Source organism: Dendrobates tinctorius, unplaced genomic scaffold, assembly GCF_039654945.1.
Source record: "Dendrobates tinctorius isolate UK_male_01 unplaced genomic scaffold, ASM3965494v1 ptg000040l, whole genome shotgun sequence".
In the NCBI taxonomy this organism is placed as follows: Eukaryota; Metazoa; Chordata; class Amphibia; order Anura; family Dendrobatidae; genus Dendrobates; species Dendrobates tinctorius.
In genome coordinates, this window is record NW_027361708.1 from 34,158,997 (window position 1) to 34,181,968 (window position 22,972).

The window sequence follows — 22,972 nt, forward strand, 5'->3', positions numbered from 1 at the left end:
AGGTCGTATCGTTGTCGGGATCGCTGGTGCGTCGCCAAGTGAAATGGGACCCTTAACTTTAGGGATATGGATGCAATGAAATATTGTGGATTTGATAAGAAGAGTGGCAAATCTCTTCTTCAGAACCTTATTCATGCAGCCTAATAGGGCATAGGACATACTGGTTAGTGATCGCCAGTGCAGGAATAAGTGCTTGTCTCTCCATCCTGCCTAATCGTATATTTATTTTAATGTCTGGAATGCAATATAAGTTTCCCTTGGAATGACCCCACATCAGTTGCTTCTCTATCTACAGTATAAGCTGATCATTGTGCCATCTTTAGACATAAGGCATACGGACATGGAAATATCAATTTGGGTCAACCCTCGTGGTCCAATGTTCTGCAATATCAATCAGACATTTACAAAAATGTAAAATTATCTTTAGAGTAGTATTTAGAAGCATATGTATGGCTAATCAAAGGAAATAGATCTGTAACAAATCAAATTAGCTATTAATTTCCCTAAAATTTCAAAATCACACAAATCTAGCAAAATAATAGCTTTTGAGATCCTAAAAGGAATTAAAATAATTAAACCATTATACTTACCTCCTGTCTTAGGTCCACACCTGTCTTACACTCGTATACCTCCTTGGTCCTCCTAAGCCCCAGTCTTCAATTCTTCTGTGGCCTGTAATTTAGATCACTTGAGGAATTGGAGACCCTCATCAAGAGGTAATCATCATCCCCATTGTGATGGCACTGAAGCCTGTCAATGGACTTGTGAATTCACATGAAGGGGGCAATGCATGTGTGGAAGTAGATGGGGAGATGGCATAAGACAGGTGAGGGTCTAGAACAGGTGAGTAATGTATTTCATTAGCATTTTAACCCCTTCCCTCACCTTTGTTTATTATGCTTTTGGTCTTGAGGGAACTTGAAGCATAATAATGGCACTTTTGATTCAAACCAATTTTTTTTTAACTGAATAGAAGATGCTGGCTGACTCAAAAGAATTTTCCTGAAACAATTTTTAGGAGACTCACTCATGTTTGCTCATGATATATGACCCTATCCTTTACTTAGCTGTAATGTTGGATAATGGGAATTGACAATTTTTTCTCCTTTATTCATATCTAGAATATTACAAGTACAGTAAAATCTTGGCTATGACTTATAACCTAAGACATCTGCTTCTGGTCAATCTTCAGGTTATCAAAGGCAAAGTAAGCATCCAGGTTGGAGATGTCAATGACAACGCGCCTACTTTCCATGGCCAGCCGTATACGGTGCGCATTGCAGAGGTACGGGTTTAGCTATACTAACTAAAAGCTTCATTTAATTGCTCATGTTCATATGTATTTGAAATATTATCTACAATGATTATTTACACAGTGTACTTTAATTTGACATTTATGGAGTTACTACTTTGATGTATCCAACTTTTACTTGACACTGTCAATGCATTTATTTGACATTGAATATGTCAAGTTACATTTCGATACGGCATGGAGTGTAAAGTATTAATTAAAGTTTAACAATTATAACATCTCTTCATATCCTGTATATCAATCAAAACATTAAAGTCTGTATAGATGCCACTTGCCCTTCAGCCATCAAAGAACCTCAGATATGATGAGGCATGGTGAGTTCCACACAACAACTATGTAGCTGTCTTTTTTAACCTGGCACAAAGCTGCTACCTGCAGATTCTCTAATTTCTGTAATTTATGGGACTTACATGACCAGATTTGTTTCTTCAGCACATCTGACAGATGATTGAGATCTTAATAACTCAAGGGCCAATTTAAAACTTATAACTACAGTAATTGTTTTGCAAAAACAGGAAGAAGGATTGGTACTTGAATAAAACTTTTGTTTACTTCATCCTTTAAAACTGGTATCCCTGATTTAAGAAATACAGAGTGATTCTTGCACGTTTCTGGCATAACTGCCCTTAGTCATAGTGTATACAGCAATGACCACCTAATACACATTAACACATGAACAGATAAATACAGAAAATACTCTATTTGTTGTGTTCTGTTATCCATTCCTAACAATTGTGTAGTAGAGCATATTTTCTTAGTACAGTGTTGGTATGATGTTTGATTGATTATCCCTTGAGCATGTCCTGTTCTCATCCTCGACATTGGATCAGCATAGAACGTGCATAAAAGGGAACCTGTCTTGTAAAAAAACACTATTAGCCTGCATATATTGGGTTAATGTGCAGGTTAATAGCGTTCTGAACCTACACGGAGCACGCACACAGAGTCCCGGTGATGGGAAGAAATTAACTTTATTCCTCTGGCAGGCTTTCAGTATTAGAGCATTTGAGCCAGCTGACAGTCAGTGTTGGATTACAGCCACTGCTCACTATGTACTGAGTAGTAACTGAAGCTGGGCCAGCCACTTCCCTATGACTGAAAGTCCTAGCTTGCCGGGAGGAATAAACTTAATTTTTTCCAGCAGAGGGGGTGAGTTCAGAATGCTATTAACCTGAACATTAACTCCATATCTGCAGTTAATAGTGTTTTTTTGCGTGACAGGTTCCCTTTAAATTTTACGGATCTCACACTAAGATTCATGATTTTAATGGATACATGAATAAACCTATGGAGCCCTATTGGTCCTATACTGTCCGATCAAAAATGAGGCATCACATGGACATTTCATATAGATGAATGAATATAGCTGTCATGCACAGTGTAGGAAATACTAAGTGCAACATGAAGGGATGAGGACATGGGAACCCAATACTAGTGAAAGGGAAGTGGAGACCCTTAGGCAAATCTAAAGTCACCCTGTCTGCTATAAACATCCCTATATAGGTTCGGTACATAATCCCTGCCTGATCCTGGCGATAAGCCCTTCTTAGGGAATGATGGGATAGACACTAGTCGATCCCCACTACCACTAAAGACAGCTGAGATAGACGAACAAGCAGAACACTTATCTTGAGTAGATTCAGAGATGTAACACAGATATTCTCCAACGACATCAAATAGAAAGATAGTCAACTGCTATAGTTCCAAGCCTAACAGGTGAAAATGGAAATATCATCGGCAACTCTCAGCAGCAGGCTGGGAGTCAATAAATACCCCAGTCCAGGTGTCTCAATTAGAGGTTGAGAAAGGTTGCCACCGGTTCAAAGAGTTAGTAGGGTTAATAAGGTTGTCTGCAAGGCCAAATGCAGAGACCTTTGGCAGCTAGATGCAGTGCGACTGTCAGCAGCCTCTGACACAGTAGTGACAATAGCCTTACACAAGAGGCAACTGCTGATAAAATATATTGCTTTGTAATGTGGGGGTGTACATTAACTATATTTAAATAGGTAGTATGTGATAAAAGTGACATTATGATGAAAGCAAAGGTTTCCCAAAAGAAAATTGGTGCCATTGCAATGAGAAAATCAATGTTATTAATTTCACCTGTCAGTCGCTTCATGTTATGTCTGTCTGGGTTTTAATAATAATAATTAGGGATGAGCGACTTTGCCTTTTTTAAGGTCGAGTCGGGTTTCATGAAACCCTACTTTCTCAAAAGTCGAGTCGAATGAAATTGGACGACTATCGTGAAAAGTCGGAGGTCCGACTGAAACACGAAACCCAATGCAAGTCAATGGGGAAGCAAAGTCGGCAGGGAGTGGAGGACAGTAAACACACCTACAGTGCCCATTTCAATGTCAACAACATCAATTCTTATTACTTAAGCTTGTCAACCTGAATTTACTTTATAATAGTAGTTACGCATTGAAAACTGGGGGTTATTTGGCTAAAGTTGTGGGAGTGTAGGGCTGGCTCCAGGTTTTCGTGTGCCCCGGGTGAAAGAGTGTCAGCGCGCCCCTTTAACACATACCACAATTCATTATGCTCCGATACGGCAGAGAAATACTGGTATAGTGCAATGACAAATACTTCACTTCTTACATTACATGACTGATATCTATTTGAAATTCTATAATAGCTCAAAAACCGGACAGTATATTCCTCCATACAGTATTATGGCCACCGCATAGTGCGCCATACAGAATAATGAGCCCCATATATTGCTCCATACAGAATAATTGGTCCCATATAATGTTCCATACAGTATATGATGAGCTCCACATAATGCTACAGTATATGATGGTCCCCATATAATGTGCGATACAGTATAGGATGGTCCCCATAGAGTAGAATGAGCCCCACATATTGCTCCATACAGTATAATTGTCAGGAACACCGCACTACACTCGCTCACTGAGCCAGTGTGCATGTCCTGTGTACAAAAACAGTGCTCAAAGATAACTGGAGCAGGGAGGCAGCAGTGACAATGCATGCTTCAAACTATCAGGACCTGAAGCATGTGACTGCTGGGGGCGTGGCCTAAGCTCCACAGAGCTGAGCTGCAGGGAAACTCCTAGAAAGGTAACTACGGGACAAGTTACCAAGGGGCATAGACAGGGGCGGAAACCAGATCAAGCCGGGGTCAATGCACGAGATAGCAGGACAGTACCAAAGGGTTAGACAGAGCGGATAGTCAGGACGTAGCAATAGATCAGAAAACCAGAACGGGCAATAGACGGTACAATAGGGGCAAATGGTAGCAGAGTAACAATAGCCAAGCCAGGAGGTCAGAACCAGAGAAGACAATAGTACCTACAATGTGAGATGGAGTTCAGAGTGAGGGGACAGGCCGGGTCATACACGGGAATCAACCAAGCAATGCAGTACACGCACACCAGGGGGGTCGGTCAGACACACAGCCAGAACAACAGTATAGCTGACAGAGAATGCTAGTCTGCAGTGAGTATAAATACCCCTCCCAGATCCAAAGAGAGACCGGAAAAAGTTAACCTTGTGAGAACAGGGCATTAACCATATACTAGCCATGACAGTACCCCCCTCTTAATGGGGGTCCACTGGACCCCCAGGTTTCTCAGGGTATCTGGCATGAAAAGCCCACACCAGTCGATCAGCGTGCACCAAACTGGCCGGAACCCACGACCGATCCTCAACGGAATATCCCTTCCAATGGAAAAGGTACTGAAGTCTCCGGCGCACCCACCGCGAATCAACGATGCGCCCTACTTCATACTCCAGTTGACCCTGTACCAACACTGGTGGAGCCACAGATGAGGGATCTTCTCTAACTGTCCCCACAGGTTTTAATAGGGACCTGTGGAAGACCTTAGAGATTTTGAAGGAGGTGGGCAACTGTAATCTGTATGCCACCGGGTTCATCACCTCTATAAACTTGTATGGGCCAATAAATTTGGGGCCCAACTTCATAGAGGGTATTTTAAGTTTGATGTTACGGGTGGACAACCAGACTTTTTCCCCCCACTGTTAACGCAGGAACCACCCTCCTCCTCCTGTCTGCAAAATGTTTGAACTTCTTCTGGGCTTTGTAGATGGTCCCCTGCACCTCCATCCAGAGGGTTTTTAATTGTTGTACCATCCCCTCGGCACCAGGGCAATCCGAATCCATACGGGAAAATTCCCCAAACTGCGGAACAAACCCATAATTGACCTGAAATGGAGACTTTCCGGTAGACTGATTAATCCAACAGTTGAATGCAAATTCTGCCATGGGTAATACCTCACACCAGTCTTCCTGTCTGGAGGAGGCCAGGCATCTCAGAATCTGCTCCATTGACTGGTTGGTGCATTCAGTTTGTCCGTTGGATTCCGGGTGATAGGCAGAGGAGAATGACAACGTGACCCCCAACTTCATACAAAACGCTCTCCAAAACCTGGCCACAAATTGCACACCCCTGTCAGACACCACATTCACAGGCACTCCATGCAGTCGAACAATGTGCTGTATAAGCAAGCGGGCCAAGGTTTCAGCAGATGGTAATGCAGGTAATGGCACAAAGTGGGCTTGCTTAGAAAATCTATCAACCGCTACCCATACCACTGAGTTGCCCTTGGAAGGTGGAAGATTAGTGATAAAGTCCATAGACAGGTGTGTCCATGGTTTATCCGGAATTGGCAAAGGCACCAATTCCCCGGCTGGCCGGACCTGAGAGCTTTTAGAGCGCGCGCACACCCCACAAGTATTCACAAACCTTTTTATATCAGTACCCATAGAGGGCCACCAAAAACCCCTAGCCACTGCCCCCGGGTAGCTGCAATACCAGGGTGTGCACTTAACACAGAATCATGAAATTCTTGAAGGAGTGTGAGACGGAATTGTTCGGGTACAAACAATTTACCTTGGGGTTTATTCCTGTGAGCTTGTGCTTGTGCTTCCAGAATCTCTCTCGGTAACTCAGAGGAGATTTTGGCTACAACCACTCCCGGTTGAAGAATGGAGGAAGGAGGTTCTGGAGGGGACACAGAATCAAAACTTCGGGATAAGGCATCCGCCTTTACATTTTTAGACCCTGGTCGGAACGTGATGGTAAAATGAAATCAAGAAAAAAAAAGTGCCCACCGAGCCTGTCGGGGGGTCAATCTCTTAGCAGACTCGATATAGGCCAGGTTTTTATGATCAGTGATGACTGTAATGGGATGAGCGGCCCCCTCCAAAAATGCCTCCATTCTTCGAAGGCCAATTTAACTGCTAACAATTCCCTGTTACCGACATCATAGTTTCTCTCAGCCGAAGAGACCATCTTAGAGAAAAAGGCACAGGGTTTGAGGTTAGTCAGGGTAGAGGGGCCCTGTGGCAATACTACCCCCACCCCCACCTCCGAAGTGTCGACCTCGACGATAAAAAGTCTTGACGAATCAGGTTGTACCAACACAGGGGCTGTAGTAAAACACCTCTTTAATGCCAGGAAGGAATTTTTTCAGCCACGGACCAATTTTTTACATTGGCCCCTTTAAGAGTGAGGTCCGTCAAGGGTTTCACCACCTGCGAGAACCCTTTAATGAACTTCCTATAATAATTAGCGAAGCCCAGAAATCGCTGCAACCCCTTCAGGTCATGAGGCTGCACCCAATCTGTAATGGCCTGAACCTTCCCTGGATCCATGCGGAATCCCTCCCCGGATACAATTACACCCAGAAAAGATAGTTCTTGCATAAAAAATGAGCACTTCTCCAGCGTAGCATACAAACGGTTCTCCCGGAGTCTCATAAGAACCGTACGCAGATGGCGCAAGTGTGACTGACTGTTCTCAGAGTAAATCAAGATGTCATCCAGGTAAATGACTACATAATGCCCAATCAAGTCAGAAAAAACATTAATAAAGTTCTGAAAAACCGGGGGAGCGTTAGTGAGGCCGAAGGGCATAACCAGGTTTTCAAACAGCCCCTCAGTTGTCAGGAACGCTGTTTTCCATTCGTCCCCCTCCCGGATCCTTATAAGGTTATAAGCCCCTCATAGGTCGAGCTTAGAAAACCATTTGGCCCCCGTGAGTTGATTGCATAGATCAGGAATCAACGGGAGAGGGTACGTGTTCTTAACAGTAATTTTGCTCAGTTCTTGAAAGTCGAGGCACGGTCGCAACCCACCATCTTTTTTCTTTACAAATAAAAACCCCGCTGCCACGGGTGAGACCGAGGGCCAAATATGCCCCTTGCGAAGACTTTCTTTAATGTACTCTGTCATAGATTGGTGCTCAGGCCCGGACAAATTAAACAAACGAGCCTTGGGTAATTTGGCTCCAGGTACTAAATCGATAGCACAATCATATGGTCTATGTGGTGGGAGCGCCTCAGCCTCGCTTTCGGAAAACACATCTTTAAAGTCTCTCAGGTACTCCGGAATACCCTCCAGAACGACAGATGACACAGATACGGATTTTATCGGATTGACAAAAGAAACCGGGTTACAACACAGACCAATATCATTACATCCCCATCGGGTGATCTCCCCCTTCACCCAATCAATAAGAGGATTGTGGCATTGCAACCAGGGTATTCCCAATACCAGTCCTGCAGGCAGATTATTCATAATGAAACAACTTAAAATTCCACATGAGTGGAACCCACTTTCATAGAAAAAACTTCAGACATAAAACAAATTCCATCCCGGGTAAGAGGGGATGAATCCACAGCCACAATTTTAACAGGGTCTTTTAACCTGACATTCCCTATCTTATTAAGAGTCACAAATTGGGCATCAATCAGATTAATGGAGGAACCACAGTCGACAAAGGCGGTGGTCATAACAGGACCGCCAGCAAGTTCCAATTCAACCTGGAGCACCATTTCTATACGTGAGAAAAAAGTGTACCTGGGTGTCTGGACAACCTCCTCGATTGTTGCCCAGACTCAGTCGTTTCTCTGATGGTTTCTCTGAAGAAGGGAAGGAGGGGCAATTCCTTTTCCAATGTCCAGAGGCTCCACAGTAAAAGCATAGTAGGTTGTCTCTATGGTGCCTTCTCTCTTTCTCCTTTACCTGAGACTGACCCAACCTCCATGGGCTCAGATACAGGTGCAGTGTCACACAATTTGGGTACAAGGGAGACTCTTGTTGCATCATTCCTCTAGCATGGAGTCTCCGGTCCATACGCACCGCCTGCATCATGGCGTCCTCCAGGGTATCAGGAGGCGGATGTAATGCCAGAGCGTCCTGCAGACAATCAGACAGGCCCTTGCAAAACAACCCTCTCAGGGTGGCGTCGTTCCAGGATACTTTGGACGTCCAATGTCTAAACTCCGAGCAGAACCATTCAGCAGAGTGCCTCCCCTGTGTGACACTCATCACCATATCCTCTGCCAGATGCACTCTATCAGGCTCATCATAAATGTGCCCCAGAGCCTCAAAGAACAAATTCACAGACATACATTCAGGAGCAGAGGAAGAGAGAGAGAAAGCCCATGCCTGTGGAGCCCCCCGAAGTAGGGAAATAAAGACCCCCACCCTCTGAAACTCATCCCCGGAGGAGAGGGGCCTTAGAGAAAAAAAAAGCTTGCATCCTTCTCTGAAAGACCTGAACTCCTTTTTATCCCCTGAGAAAGGGTCTGGCAATTTGACTGGAGATTTGGGGGATGCTAATGACACATCTCTACCCCCAGAACTAGAAGCCCCTGCATCGACAGCCCCCTGCACAGTAACCACCAACTGTTGCTGGGTATGGGCCATTGTGCGTTGTTCCACATTGAGTTTATGGAACATTTGGGTCAGGTGCTTGACCTGATCAGCCAAAGCTTGTAAGGGATCCATGAGGATAACACACTTTTTTTTTCCCTTCAGAGAAAAAAAAAGAACTGAAATGGTCAGCTATAATGTCAGGAACACTGCACTACACTCGCTCACTGAGCCAGTGCGCATGTCCTGAGTACAAAAACAGTGCTCAAAGATACCTGTGGAGCAGGGCAGCAGCGCTGACAATGCGTGCTTCAAACTAACAGGACCTGAAGCATGTGACTGCTGGGGGCGTGGCCTAAGCTCCACAGAGCTAGGAGCTGCAGGGAAACTCCTAGAAAGGTAACTACGGGACAAGTTACCAAGGGGCATAGACAGGGGCGGAAACCAGATCAAGCTGGGGTCAATGCACGAGATAGCAGGACAGTACCAAAGGGTTAGACAGAGCAGATACTCAGGATGTAGCAATAGATCAGAAAACCAGAACGGGCAATAGACGGTGCAATAGGGGCAAAAGGTAGCGGAGTAACAATAGCCAAGCCAGGAGGTCAGAACCAGAGAAGACAATAGTACCTAAAACGTGAGACGGAGTTCAGAGTGAGGGGACAGGCCGGGTCATACACGGGAATCAAACAAACAATGTAGTACACGCACACCAGGGGGGTCGGTCAGACACACAGCCAGAATAACAGTATAGCTGACAGAAACAAGTGAGATGGGTATATATTTGTTTTTTATTAAGTTGCCTAATAATTATGCACAGTAATAGTTACCTGCACAAACTTATATCCTCCTAAGATAGCCAAATCTAAAAAACCCCACTCCAACTTCCAAAAATATGAAGCTTTGACATTTATGAGTCTTTTCGGTTGATTGAGAGGATTCTTTTATTGAACAACAACTATGTTGTCAAATACAACTTGCCCATTAATAATTATGCAAATATTGTATAATGCTCCATATATAATGGGCCCCATTTATAATGCTCAAGTGTATAATGGGCCCTGTATATGATGCTCCAGTGTATGATGGGCATTATGGATGATGCTCCAGTGTAAGATGGGCCCCATTTATAATGCTCCAGTGTATGATGGGCCCATATAATGCTCCATATGTAATAGGCACCATACGATGCTCCAGTGTATAATGGGCCCTATCTATGATGCTCAAGTGTATGATGGGCACCATATATAATTCTCCAGTGTATAATGCTCCCCATATATTGCTCCAAATATTAAAAAAATGAAATACCTCTCCTCGCTGGGCACTGCTCTACTCTAGACTCCTCAGCATCACCATCTTCCAGCTCTGTGCACTTGGACTGTTCAGGCAGAGGGCGTACAGACGTGACGTCATCGTGCTCTCTGACCTGAATGTCACTGTCAGGAAACGCGGATGAGGTCACAGCGGTGGAGCAGGGAGAGGTAAGTATTGCAAGTGCTGGTGCCCTGAGCAAGCAGGAGGGGCCCACTCGTGGGTGACAGCACTGGCACAGGGGCCCTCATAGTACGACGGTGTCTGTAATGGCGAGTGGGCCCCCCACCATCAGAGACACCGGCCTACTGTGAGGGGCCCTGTGCCAGTGCCGTCGCACACGAGTGGACCCCCCACCTGCTCAGGGCCCCAGCACTTGCCCGGGTGTGCCAGGTGCTGACGCCGGCCCTGGGGGGGGGGACAGCCCAGTTAGGGAGTTGGAGAAACTGGCATATGTTGAGGTGTAGGCTGGACAATCAGCAGCTGCAAATGGAGGAATTGGAGAAGTCGGAGGAAGAGGAGGACAAAGCGAGCCATTTTGCTGGCAACCTATGTGTCATCAGGGGATGGTGGGACAAAATCTTTTGAAACCCATGCATGGTTCATTTTAATTAAGGTGAGATCATCAACAGTTTGGGTCGACAGCCGGGTCCTTCTTTCTGTCAGGCTTGCTCCAGCAGCACTGAAGACTCTTTCTGATAGCACACTACCAGCAGGGCAAGCGAGCTCCTGTAAGGCATATTGTGCCAATTCAGGCCAGGTGTCCAGTTTACAGGCCCAGTAGTCAAAGGGGAATGAACTGTGAGGGAGAACATCGATAGGGGAGGAGAGGTAATTTTGAACCATAGTTGACAACTGCTGTCTCCTGTTTGTTGCAATCGATTCAGTATTATCAGTCGCATGAGCGGTCCTCGAGAAATCAGTCCACAACATGGTCATGAAACCCCTGTCTCCAACGCCAGTTTGGCTGTGTGCACCATGAACACCTCTTCCATTTGGCCCAGTATGGCTTGTGGTAGAACCTGCACTGCTGCTGTGTGCTGGGAATGCCTCTAACAAATGGTTTACCAGAGTTGCTTGTTTGTTCGCCAATATTATCACTAGGTTCTCCTGTGGCATGATGTTCTGTAATTTGCCTTTACAGCATGGATCGAGGATGCTGGCCAGCCAGTAGTCGTCATCCTTCATAATTCTGACAAAGCGGGTGTCCCTTTTTAGGATCCGCAAGAGATAATCACACATGTGAGCCAATTTTCCAGGTGTCAATGATGCACTGACAGTGGTGGGTGGAGGAGAACTTTCTGCCAAATCCACATCCCTCCAGTCACGCACAAACCCTGTACCTGACCTTGGCAAGCCAACATTTTCTCTTGCCCCCCCGAGAAGCATCCTCCTCCCCAAATTAATCATCCCACTCATCCTCCTCCTCTTCTTCCTCCACCTCCTCCAGGACAGTTCCCTGACCAGACAATGGCTGACTGTCATCAAGGCTTCCCTCCTCCTCTTCCTCTTCCGCTGCAGATGCCTGATCCTTAATGTGCATCAAAGTTTGCATGAGCAGACACATAAGTGGGATGCTCATGCTTATGATGGCATCGTCTGCGCTTACCAGCCGTGTGCATTCCTCAAAACACTGAAGGACTTTACAGTTTTGACCACTGCACACCCGACAACTCCATGTCTGCCCTCAAAGTGCCTGCCCGTGTATCCGCCCACAAATGCATTGCAGCCTGCCTCTGTTCGTACAGCCTCTCAACCATGTGCATTGAGGAGTTCTACCTTGTTGCAACATCTATGATTAGGAGGTGCTTGGAGAGGTTGAGCGATCGATGCAGCCTCTGCATACGACTGGAGTCTATGGGCGAGCGACAGATGTGCGAGCACAGTCTTCGCACCTCACGGAGCAGGGCTGTTAACTCCGGATAATTATTTAGGAAGCACTGCACCACCAGGTTCAAGGTGTGAGCCAGGCAAGGTATGTGTCTGAGTTTTGCAAGGGCTATGGCCGCCACAAAATTTCGGCTGTTATCACTGACTACCTTGCCTGCCTCAAGATGTAGACTGCCCAGCCATGACTTAGTTTCTCGCTGCAAGTAGTCGGCCAGTACCTCCACGGTGTGTCTGTTGTCACCCAAAGACATCATCTTTAAAACAGCCTGGTGATGCTTACCACTAGCTGTTCAATAGTGGGACACCTCGTGTGCAACACTGGCAGCTGCGGATGGAGTGCTCCTGCGACTGCACTCGGTTGACGAGCTTTCGCTTCTGGAGGAGGAGGAGGGTCGAACGCCTACAACCAACTGTTTCCTATACCGTGGGCTAGGCAGCACTATTCCACCGCCGCTGTCCCCTGTGGAGCCTACATCCACCACATTAACCCAGTGCGCAGTGATGGACATGTAACAGCCCTGGCCATGCCTACTGGCCCATGCATCTGTTGTGAGGTACACCTTTCCACTCACTGATTGTTTGAGTGCATGGACAATGCGGTCTTTCACATGCAGGTGGACGGAAGGGATGGATTTTCTAGAAAAGAAGTGCCAACTGGGTAGGTCAAAGCGTGGGACAGCATAGGCCATGAGCTCTCGGAACGCTGCGCTTTCAACCAAACGGAAGGGCATCATCTCTAATGAGATCAGTTTGGCAATGTAGGTGTTCAAAGCCAGTGTACGCGGATGAGAGGATGAGTACTTTCTTGTCCTACTCAGAGTGTCTGCTAGGGTGAGCTGGACTTGAGAGCTGCATATGGGGGAACTAGTGGTGGACCTGACAGACTGAGAGGGGGTTGGTGATGGTGATGGTGGTGGTGCTGGTGGTGATGGCCTAGATTCAGTCTTTCGTTGCAAAAACATTGTGATTCCCTGACTGTTTTGGCCTTGCGACTACACCTCAACTCTTCTTGCTGGTTATGTGCTTACTGGTCGGCTTACAGTGAGGGAAGCGATGGAGCGTTGCTGGCTACCTTCAGTCGGAGCAGGGGCACATGTGCTACCTGAGGTTTTGCAGTCCGTCCATGCTTGCAAGTGCATGGTGACTAAATGTCTAAGCCTGCAACTGGTATTCAAATTTCTGAGTTGTTTACCTCGGCTAAAGGTCCTTCCGCACTTCTTACAGGTAACCTTTGCCTCATCAGTAGGATTTTGGACAAAGAAGTGCCACACTGCACTCTTCCTACTATGGTAAACATTTTCTGGCCTTGCACGCTCTGCTAAGTTGACCGTCTGGTCAAGCTGTCCTGCAACTCTTTTAGTTTTTGTTCCACGTTTTAGGACAGCTGCGGGCCTGCTAGATAACCGCTGCTGCGATGTCAATGCCTGCTGCGGATCCTTCTCCTTATCTGAACCATTGCCAGCGCCACCCTCCTCCCCCAATGGAGCGTTGTTGGCTACCTTCAGTTGGAGCAGGTGCACATGTGCTACCTGAGATTTTGTAGCCCGTCCACGCTTGCAAGTGCATGTTGATTAAACGTCTAAGCATGCAACTGGTATTCAAATTTTGGAGATTTTTCCCTCGACTAAAGGTCCTTCCGCACTTCTTACAGATAACCTTTGCCTCATCAATAGGATTTTGGTCAAAAAAGTGCCACACTGCACTCTTCCTACTATGTTATAAATTTTCAGGGCTTGTACTCTGTGCTAATTTGACCATCTGGGTAAGCTGTCCTGCAACTATTTTTTGTTTTTTTACCACATTTATGGACAGCTACGGTCCTGCCATATAACCGCTGCTGCGATGTCGATGCCTGCTGCGGATCCTTCTCCTCTTCTGAGCTATTGCCAGCGGCACCCTCTTCCCCCAATGGATGCCAATCTGGGTGAACAACTGGGTCATCCATCACCTTCTATTCAATTTCAGCTGTACCTTCCTCTGTGTCACCATGTAAGGTGGTATAGTATGCAGGAAGGGGCACCTGAGTTTCATCAGGGTCAGATACTGGCTCAGTAGACTGCGAGGGCAATGTAGTGCTCTGGGTCAATGTACCAGCAGAATCATCTAGCAGTGGCTGTGCATTAGTGCACTCCATGTCAGATTCATCTTGGACTGGGGAATTCAGGATTTGACTTGGTAACCCAGGCATGGTATGTGAAAAGAGCTCCATGGAGTAATCTGAAGTGTGGCCTGCCACATCCTTCACTTTTGGTGGGGGTGAAGGACACAAGGAAAGGTGTTGTTCCTGACTAGAAGCCTGCACTGACAACTCGGTGCTTGCATTTTTGGATACTTCAGAAGAGGAGGCGATAGAGCTGGAGGCTGTTTCTGCAATGTAAGCTAAAACCTGATGCTCTGACTTTAAAAGCAGTTTACCTACTCCCAGAAAAGGGAACACCTCCTGGATCAACACCTCCTGCCTTAGCTGCTGTTGTGCATTTGGCGTAACCTGCAGATGCACAACTACCACCATCAGTACCAACTGCCCCCCCGCCCACGTCCGCGGCCTCTTCCACTAAACTTCCTCATGTTTGGGAAAATGTACCAAAAATACCAGCAGATATATGGTACTGTATGAGGAGTGTACAGCTGCATACAGTGTAGGGGAAAATTTAAATCTCGGTATTTATTTCCGTAGTCACACACAGACGCTCTCCCAGTATGTATTTGACCGTAATCCAAACAGCAGATATACGGTACTGTATCAGAAACGTACAGCTGTATAAAGTGTAGGGGAAAATTTAAGTCTCCTTTTATATATTCCCTTAGTCACACACAGACGCTCTCCCATTATGTATCCAAACATCAGATATATGGTACTGTATCAGAAACATGCAGCTGTATACAGTGTAGGGGAAAAATTAAATCTCCGCATTTATTTCCGGAGTCACACACAGATGCTGTCCCAGTATGTATTTGACCGTGATCCAAACAGCAGATATATGGTACTGTATCAGAAATGTACAGCTGTATAAAGTGTAGGGGAAAATTTAAATCTCGGTATTTATTTCCATCATCACACACAGATGCTCTCCCAGTATGTATTTGACCGTAATCCAAACAGAAGATATACGGTACTGTATCAGAAACGTACAGCTGTATACAGTGTAGGGGAAAATTTAAATCTCGGTATTTATTTCCGTAGTCACACAAAGACGCTCTCCCAGTATGTATTTGACTGCAATCCAAACAGCAGTACTGTATAGTACTGTATCAGAAGCGGACAGCTGAATATGGTGTAGGGGAAAATTTAAATCTCCGTATATTTATTTCCGGAGTTACACACAGACGCTGTCTCAGCATGGATTTGACCGTATCCAAACAGCAGATATTCGGTACTGTATCATACTTTGTCAAAAGTGGACAGCTGAATACAGTGTAGTGGAAAATTTAAATCTCTGTGTATTTATTTCCGGAGTCACACACAGATAGTCAGCATGTATTTGTCTGTGATACCAGCCAGTACATGGTAGTGTGTGAGGAGTGTACAGCTCTATACGGTGTGGGAAAAAAATGAACGTTCGGTAACTGCAGAAAAAAAGAATAAAAGTATGAGTGCTGTGTAAAAAGCAGTCTGCACAGCAGTGTGCACACAGCAATGCAGCTATCAGCCAGCCTAATAACCAGCGCTGCTGCACACAAGAAAATCCTCCCCTGTCACTGCACACTAACTGTACAGCGCAATTGCTATCAGCAGAAGCACAGATTATTTTTTCTTTCCTGCCTATCTTTTTTCTTTACTGCCTAACACTCTACCTATTGAGAAACAGTGGCAGCAACCTCTCCCTATGCTAAGATTGGCAGAAGTAAAATGGCGGACGGCAGTCAGGACTTTTATAGCCACTGTGACGCCACACAAAGCAAGCCAATCACTGCAATGCCCTTCTCTAAGATGGTGGTGGCTGCTGCCCATGTCATCGCGTTGCCTACAGTGTGCGTCCTTGCTCATTGGCTGAGAAAAGGTGCCTGTAAGCATTATGGGAAACGCGACTTTGGTGCTCAGGTCAGCGACCGCATGGCCGACCTCACGCTATGGTCGGGTTTTGCTCGGCGAAACCTGACTTTGGCGAAAGTCGGCGACTTTTGAATCTGACCGACCAGTTTCACTCAACTCTAATACTAATAATCTTTATTTACATAGCGCCAAACATATTCCGCAGTGCTTTACAGTTTTACAGTTTCAAAACACAAGTCATAAGTAACAATGATAGCAATACAATAATTAAAGTAAAATAAGATGACCTTGCTCGTGAGAGCTTACAATCTTCAAGGAGGTGGGGGAGAGTACAGGTGTGTATTTACAATGATGTATTTACAATGATGGTCCAGCCATCTTTAGAAGGTGGGGGATGGAGATAGTGAATGGGCTACACACGCACACTTACACATAAAATGACTTTGATTAGTGAACGTGATAGGCTGCTCTGAACAGATGTGTTTTGAGGGAGCGCCTAAAACTGTGCAAATTGTGGATAGTCCTAATTTCTTGCGGTAGAGCATTCCAGAGGATTGGCGCAGTGCGGGAGAAGTCTGGAAGTCGGGAGTGGGAGGTGCGGATTAGTGCAGAAGTTAGTCGAAAGTCTTTTGCAGAGTGCAGCAGTCAGCTAGGCCGATAGACAGAAATAAGGGAGGAGATGTAGAGAGGTGCTGCACTTTGGAGAGCTTTGTGGGTGAGAACAAGTACTTTGAATTGGATCCTATAATGAATGGGCAGCCAGTGTAACGATTGGTGAAGAGCGGACGCGTCAGAGTACCGATTAGCCAGATGGATGACTCTGGCTGCTGCAATAAGTATGGACTGGAGAGGGGAAAGTCGAATAATGGGGAGGCCAATTAATAGAGCGTTGCAGCAGTCCAGGCGGGAGTGGATCAATGTGACAGTGAGGGTTTTTGTTGTTTCCATGGTGAGAAAAGGGCGAATTCTGGAGATGTTCTTTAGGTGTAAGCGGCAGGAGCGTGCAAGAGATTGTATATGGGATGTGAAGGAGAGATTGGTGTCAAATATAACGCCCAGACAGCGTGCCTGCTGCCGGGGTGTTATTATGGTGCCACCCACGGAGAGGAAAATGTCAGATTTAGGGAGGTTAGTAGACGACGGGAGCAGAAGAAGTTCAGTTTTGGAGAGGTTGAGTTTCAGATACAGAGTGGACATGATGTTGGAGACTGCGGACAGACAGTCACTGGTGTTCTGTAGTACAGCGGGGGTAAGGTCAGGTGATGACATGTATAGTTGTGTGTCATCAGCATAAAGATGGTACTGAAAGCCAAATCTGCTGATGGTCTGTCCAATTGGGGCTGTGTAGAGAGAGAAGAGAAGGGGGCCAAGGACTGAGCCCTGAGGTACCCCGACAGCAAGAGGAAGAGGAGATGACGTGGAGCCAGCTAACAAAACATTGAAGGAGCGGTCAGAGAGATAGGAAGAGAACCAGGAGAGAGCAATGTCCTTAATGCCTAGTGCCTGGAGCCTATGGAGTAGAAGACAGTGGTCAACAGTGTCGAAAGCTGCAGAGAGGTCGAGAAGGATGAGCAGAGAGTTGTTCACCATTACATTTTGCTGTCAGAATGTCATTGGTAACTTTGATGAGTGCAGTTTCAGTTGAATGTAGGGGTCGGAAGCCAGACTGTGAAGGGTCTAGGAGGGAGTGAGTGGAGAGGTAACAGGTAAGGCGGGAGTAGACTAGGCACGCCAAAAGTTTAGAGATGAAGGGGATATTGGAGACTGGTCTGTAGTTGTTTGTGCAGGATGGGTCGAGAACAGGTTTCTTTAATAATGGAGTAATGATAGAGTGTTTGAAGGAGAATGGAAAAATGCCCGAGTAGAGGGAGAGATTGTAGTTAGGTGAGTTGTGACAACTGGAGAGAGAGACTGGAGGAGATGTGAGGGAATGGGGTCGGTAGTGCATGTAGTTGGATGAGAAGAAGAGAGGAGTCTGGAGACTTCTTCTGTGATGGGATCAAATGTGGAAAGTGAGCCGGGAAATGCAGGTAGGGAAGGGAATCACAGCACTTGGTGGTTGGGAGCGGATTTCCTGACAGATATTATCTATTTTCTTTATAAAATGGGAGGCCAGGTCATCTGCACAAATGTCTGAGATAGGAGCTTGTGCTTTTGGCCTGAGGAGGGAGTGAAAAGTGTCAAAAAGTTTCTTGGGGTTGTTGGCTAGTGAGGAGATCAGGGTGGTGAAGCAGGTCTGTTTGGCGAGGCGAAGGGCAGAGTTGTAGGTTCTTCAAACATAAATTTGAAGTGGATGAAGTCTTCTGGTGTGGGGGTTTTCTCCATCGGCGTTCAGCACTCCGAGAGCATCGCTGGAGAAATTGAGTTTGCAATGTGAGCCAGGGCTGTTTTACTCTGTGCTTGGAGGTTCTGAGGGTGAGGGGCAGTACCTGGTCAAGGGTGCTCCTAAGAGTGTTGCTGTAGTGATGAACAGCCAGATCAGGACAGGAAAAAGAGGTGATTGGGAACAGGGAAGATTGTAGGGAGTCTGAAAGTGTCTGAGGGTTAATGGCTTGTAGATTTCTGAATGTGTGATAGGTAGGAGTGTGCTGGGGTGGGCGAGGATTTGTGAGCGTGAAGGAGAGAATGTTGTGGTCAGAGAGGGGAAGTAGTGAGTTATTTAGGTAGGAGATTGAGCAAAGCCAGACAAAGACCGGGTCAAGGGTGTTACCGTCTTTGTGTGTCTCAGAGGTTGAGAGCTGTGAGAGGCCAAGAGAAGTGGTTAGTGATAGAAGCTGGGATGCAGATGTGGAATTGGAGCTGTTAATGGGGATGTTGAAGTCTCCCAGGATAAGGGTTGGTAGTTCTGAGGACATGAAGTGTGGCAGCCAGGCTGAGAAGTGGTCAAGGAAGTGGGTGGGTGAGCATGGGGGCCGGTATATGACCGCTACTCTGAGGGAGAGGGGACAAAAGAGTCTGATGGTGTGGACCTCAAAAGAAGGGAACAAGAGTGATGGAACTGGGGAGATGACCTGGAAAGTGCATTGTGGAGTATGCCGACTCCACCACCAGGTCTGCTTGTGGGTCTTGGGGAATCGGTGAATTGTAAGCCACCATGGGAGATGACAGCAGGAGAGACAGTGTCAGAATCCTGAATCCAGGTTTCAGTGAGGGCCAACAGATTCAGAGAGTTGTTCAGAAAGTAGTTGTGCAGGAAAGGAAGCTTGTTACATACAGACCATGGATTCCAGAGGGCACAATTGAAATTAGATTATTATGGTTTTGATATGGGGTAGGGTAGGGGTTGAGGTTGGGGGATGGTGGACCAGGGTTGGGAGAGATGTCCCCTGAAATCAGTAGGAGTAAGAACATAAAGAGCAAGAGGTTCTTTGAAATGTTAGCTCTTTTTTTGTGCAATGTGTTTGGGCCAGATGGACTGAGGTTTTTCAGGAAGGTGAGAAGTGCATGGGAGCAGTACATGGGAGAGGGAAGTATAGAGGGGCTGATGTGTATGAGTGGTGATGGAGGAGGGATGGGGCGGTGAATGTGGATGGCAAGGGAACACAGGAGGACAGAAATAAAGCACATGGCTTAAAAGACAGCAAAGTGTGGGTTTACCTGACTCCTGTCCTGACTAACTGTCATGGAGTAACTGTCTTTTGCTGGATGCTTAGCTAATGCGATGCTTTGCTTAAAACGTGCGACCCCTCACATGCGTGTTCCCCTAAGAATGGATGTAAGTTTATAAACCCCACTACAAGGCCAGGAGAGAGGGATTGTGGGAGCTACTTAGTTATAAATTAGCAACAGCTGCTCATCACCTCTTGGTGTGCAAAATATGATCAGAGACGCAGTTTTAAATTATGTGCTCAAATATTTGTGGTTTTTTTCACTTTATGAATAAGAATTACCAAAACTATGAATCTTACTACAAAAGTTGCTGCTATGTTGAAAATGTTGAGACTGTAGTTTTATTTTAAATAGCAATAGAAATAACCGGCACAGGGCAGCTGTACAGATCTCATCATTGACCCAGCGGGCCAGGTTCTAATCACTTAGCTGTTTGTGCCAATTTAATTGCAGCCATTTCTGATTTGTTCAGCATGGATCACACAAGTGAGTTCCCTAAACAGACTGTCGCTGTGTGCTATCTTGCTGCACGATCCTCTGCTGGTGGGACTTCTCATTATCCTCCAGTAAATACATTTCTCACCATGGGCTTACATGATAGAAATATCATCTTTAGGAATCACTTTCTGGAATAGATACAGAAATCCCTTTGCTAGGTTCACCTTCCTATTTTCTACAATTTAAATACATCAAGTGAATGGTTTGTGTAGTTAGAAGTTTATAGTCAAATTATTTAAAAGGTTCTTCACCCTAACAGCATTGTCTGTGCTATAATTGAAGGGACAAGTACAAACAGTGACTACACAAAGGATATGTGTGAATGAGGTCCTGGGAAAGAGAGAATGAGGGGAAAAGAGAGGGAGAGCGCTATCTAAGCGTAGGAGATAAGTCAATCTTGCTTGGCTAGAAAAATACAACTTCAATCTTGCTCACCTTGTGTGTGTGCAAGGAGGCACACCACTGGGAAAAGTTTGCAAACAAGGGTGATCCTTCCACCAGTAAGCAGCCTGTCTGTAGTAACATGGAGATGATTTTTCTCTCCCAGAAAAAAAAATTTTCCTCCACGTGATATTGCGAAAAAAGAAGTTTCAGGGTGCTTCCTTCAGAGGATCCTTAACCCAATTTGGAGTAAGAGGGTTGTATAGCCAAAGAGCTATATCTTTGATGTTGAATCAGATGATATTTTATTGGCTAGGTAAAATGCTAAATTTTATAAAAATACAACTAAAACATTTTTTTTAATAAAAAAACAACGCGTTTCGGCCATGTAGGGCTTTATCAGGTTTATAATAAAGTGATTTTGTTGTAAGCTTTTTATACCCCATTTTCATTGCTAATGGGTGTGGTTATACTAGCTGAGCAACCAATCGCTATCTATCAAACTCTTTAGCAGTTAAAGTACGTGTATTGTAACTTCATCTCCAAGAAAAGAATGTTGTACACACATATTAAATAACATCATCCCCCCTTCACTAATTCCAGCGATAAAACAGTATATCTGTAAATTTTAGGCAAACATGTCAGTGTACATATTCACAAAAATAACGCAAGTGGTCAGGTCGTATAATAGAAGAGCTGCAGGTACTAAAGATAAAAATCCCCCCAAAATTTAAAAAAATAAAAAAAATTCCAAAAGAAAGAAAAAAAGGAAAAACAAGGTAAATGGGAAATCTATTGATTGATCTATACGAGATTAGAGATCTCATTCAGTCCATCAGGATACAGACTGCCAAGTCTGTATATCCAATAGGACTCGTTGGCATTAAGAACTGTTTTTCTGTTTCTCGTTGCTGCAGGTATTTGTTCTATTGGTGTGACTTTTATGCATTCAAAGTTTTTGTTTTGTATAAGAGTGATGTGCTAGATAAACTTTGCTTCAAAAACCCTATTTTCACATTATGTCTAGGACCATTCATACAATTTCGTAGTGACTGTGTAGTGTGGCCGAAATATAAAAGTCCACACACACAGGTCACCACATACACAACAAAATCAGAACCACAGGTTAATTCTTGGATAAAATTGTATGTGGTTTTGCTGTTTTTTATATTTAATTTTTTTCTTACCATGATCTATAACTTTACAACAGTCACAACATTTTTTTCCACATTTAAAAATTCCTTTTTTCTCATTTTTTGGACAGATGGCACATTTATTGGTGTTGTTTTTGTGTGTGTGTGTGGGGGGTAAATTACTAGGTGCTATTTAATTTTAAATCGTTTTACCTCTTCTAAATACAATACATTATAATGACATGTACTTTAACTGCTAAAGAGATTTATAGATAGTGATTGGTTCCTCAGTTAGTACAACCACACCCATTAGCAATGAAGTTGGGGTATAAATAGCTTACAACAAATTCATTTTATTAGACCTGATGAAGGCCTACATGGCCGAAACGTGTTGTTTTTTTTATAACAAAAAATGTTTTAATGTTTTTATCGTCTTTTATAAAATTTTGCATTTTACCTACCCAATAAAATATCATCTGATTCAACATCAGAGATGCTTAGTTCTTAGGCTATACAACCCTCTTACTCCAAATTGGGGTAAGGATCCTCTGAAGGAAGTGCCCTGAAACTTCTTTATACACAAAGGATATTTACAGCTGTGCACTCAGTTTTATATTGTTTTCGTGCTCCAGAGTGACTGCAGGCTTATCAATTTAGACTGGACAACCCCTATAAGAAAATGTTGGCAGTTTTCTAAATAGTTTTCTTTAATACTTTTATGTGATAATGCTTTTGTACAATCTGTACAACTCCTTTACCTAGTTGGATGTGCTGTTGCTGATAGATTCACTTCACTAAAATACCATCTGGTGGATACGGATTCTCTTTGTTTTTCTTCTACATTCTCTTAGTGTTAAAAACACACATGTGACATGCACAATGTGAACAAGTCTGTTGGACCATGTTCACTCCACCCTGACTGAAACACAAACAAAAAGCACAGAATGACAAATGTGCAAAAATACCTTGCAATAAGACATATAACAGTAGTCAGCAAGTGCTGATAAAAGGTAATAACAAACACAGGGTATTTAGTCTATACGTTTTTTTGCAAAAAAATGTATACCAAGCTGCCTCACCAACGTCAAGGTAACCCGTATTGAAGCAGTCCCTATCTAATGTATTTAATACCTGAACATATGAACTGTGTCTAAATGAGCAGGATTAAGACAGGCGCTTTCTGGTATGGGCATGTGATGCAA

At 44.8% G+C, this 22,972-nt stretch overlaps 1 protein-coding gene across 2 annotated transcripts in view; it reads left to right on the forward strand.

Annotated features, from left to right (window-relative positions):
• The window catches only part of CDH23 (cadherin related 23), a 1,761,581-nt gene that overhangs the window by 528,338 nt on the left and 1,210,271 nt on the right, over positions 1–22,972 (forward strand). For both annotated transcript variants that reach the window (XM_073574902.1, XM_073574903.1), the window contains exon 6: positions 1,193–1,285. In XM_073574902.1, the coding sequence (XP_073431003.1) occupies positions 1,193–1,285 (93 nt within the window). The remainder of the gene's footprint in view (positions 1–1,192; positions 1,286–22,972) is intronic.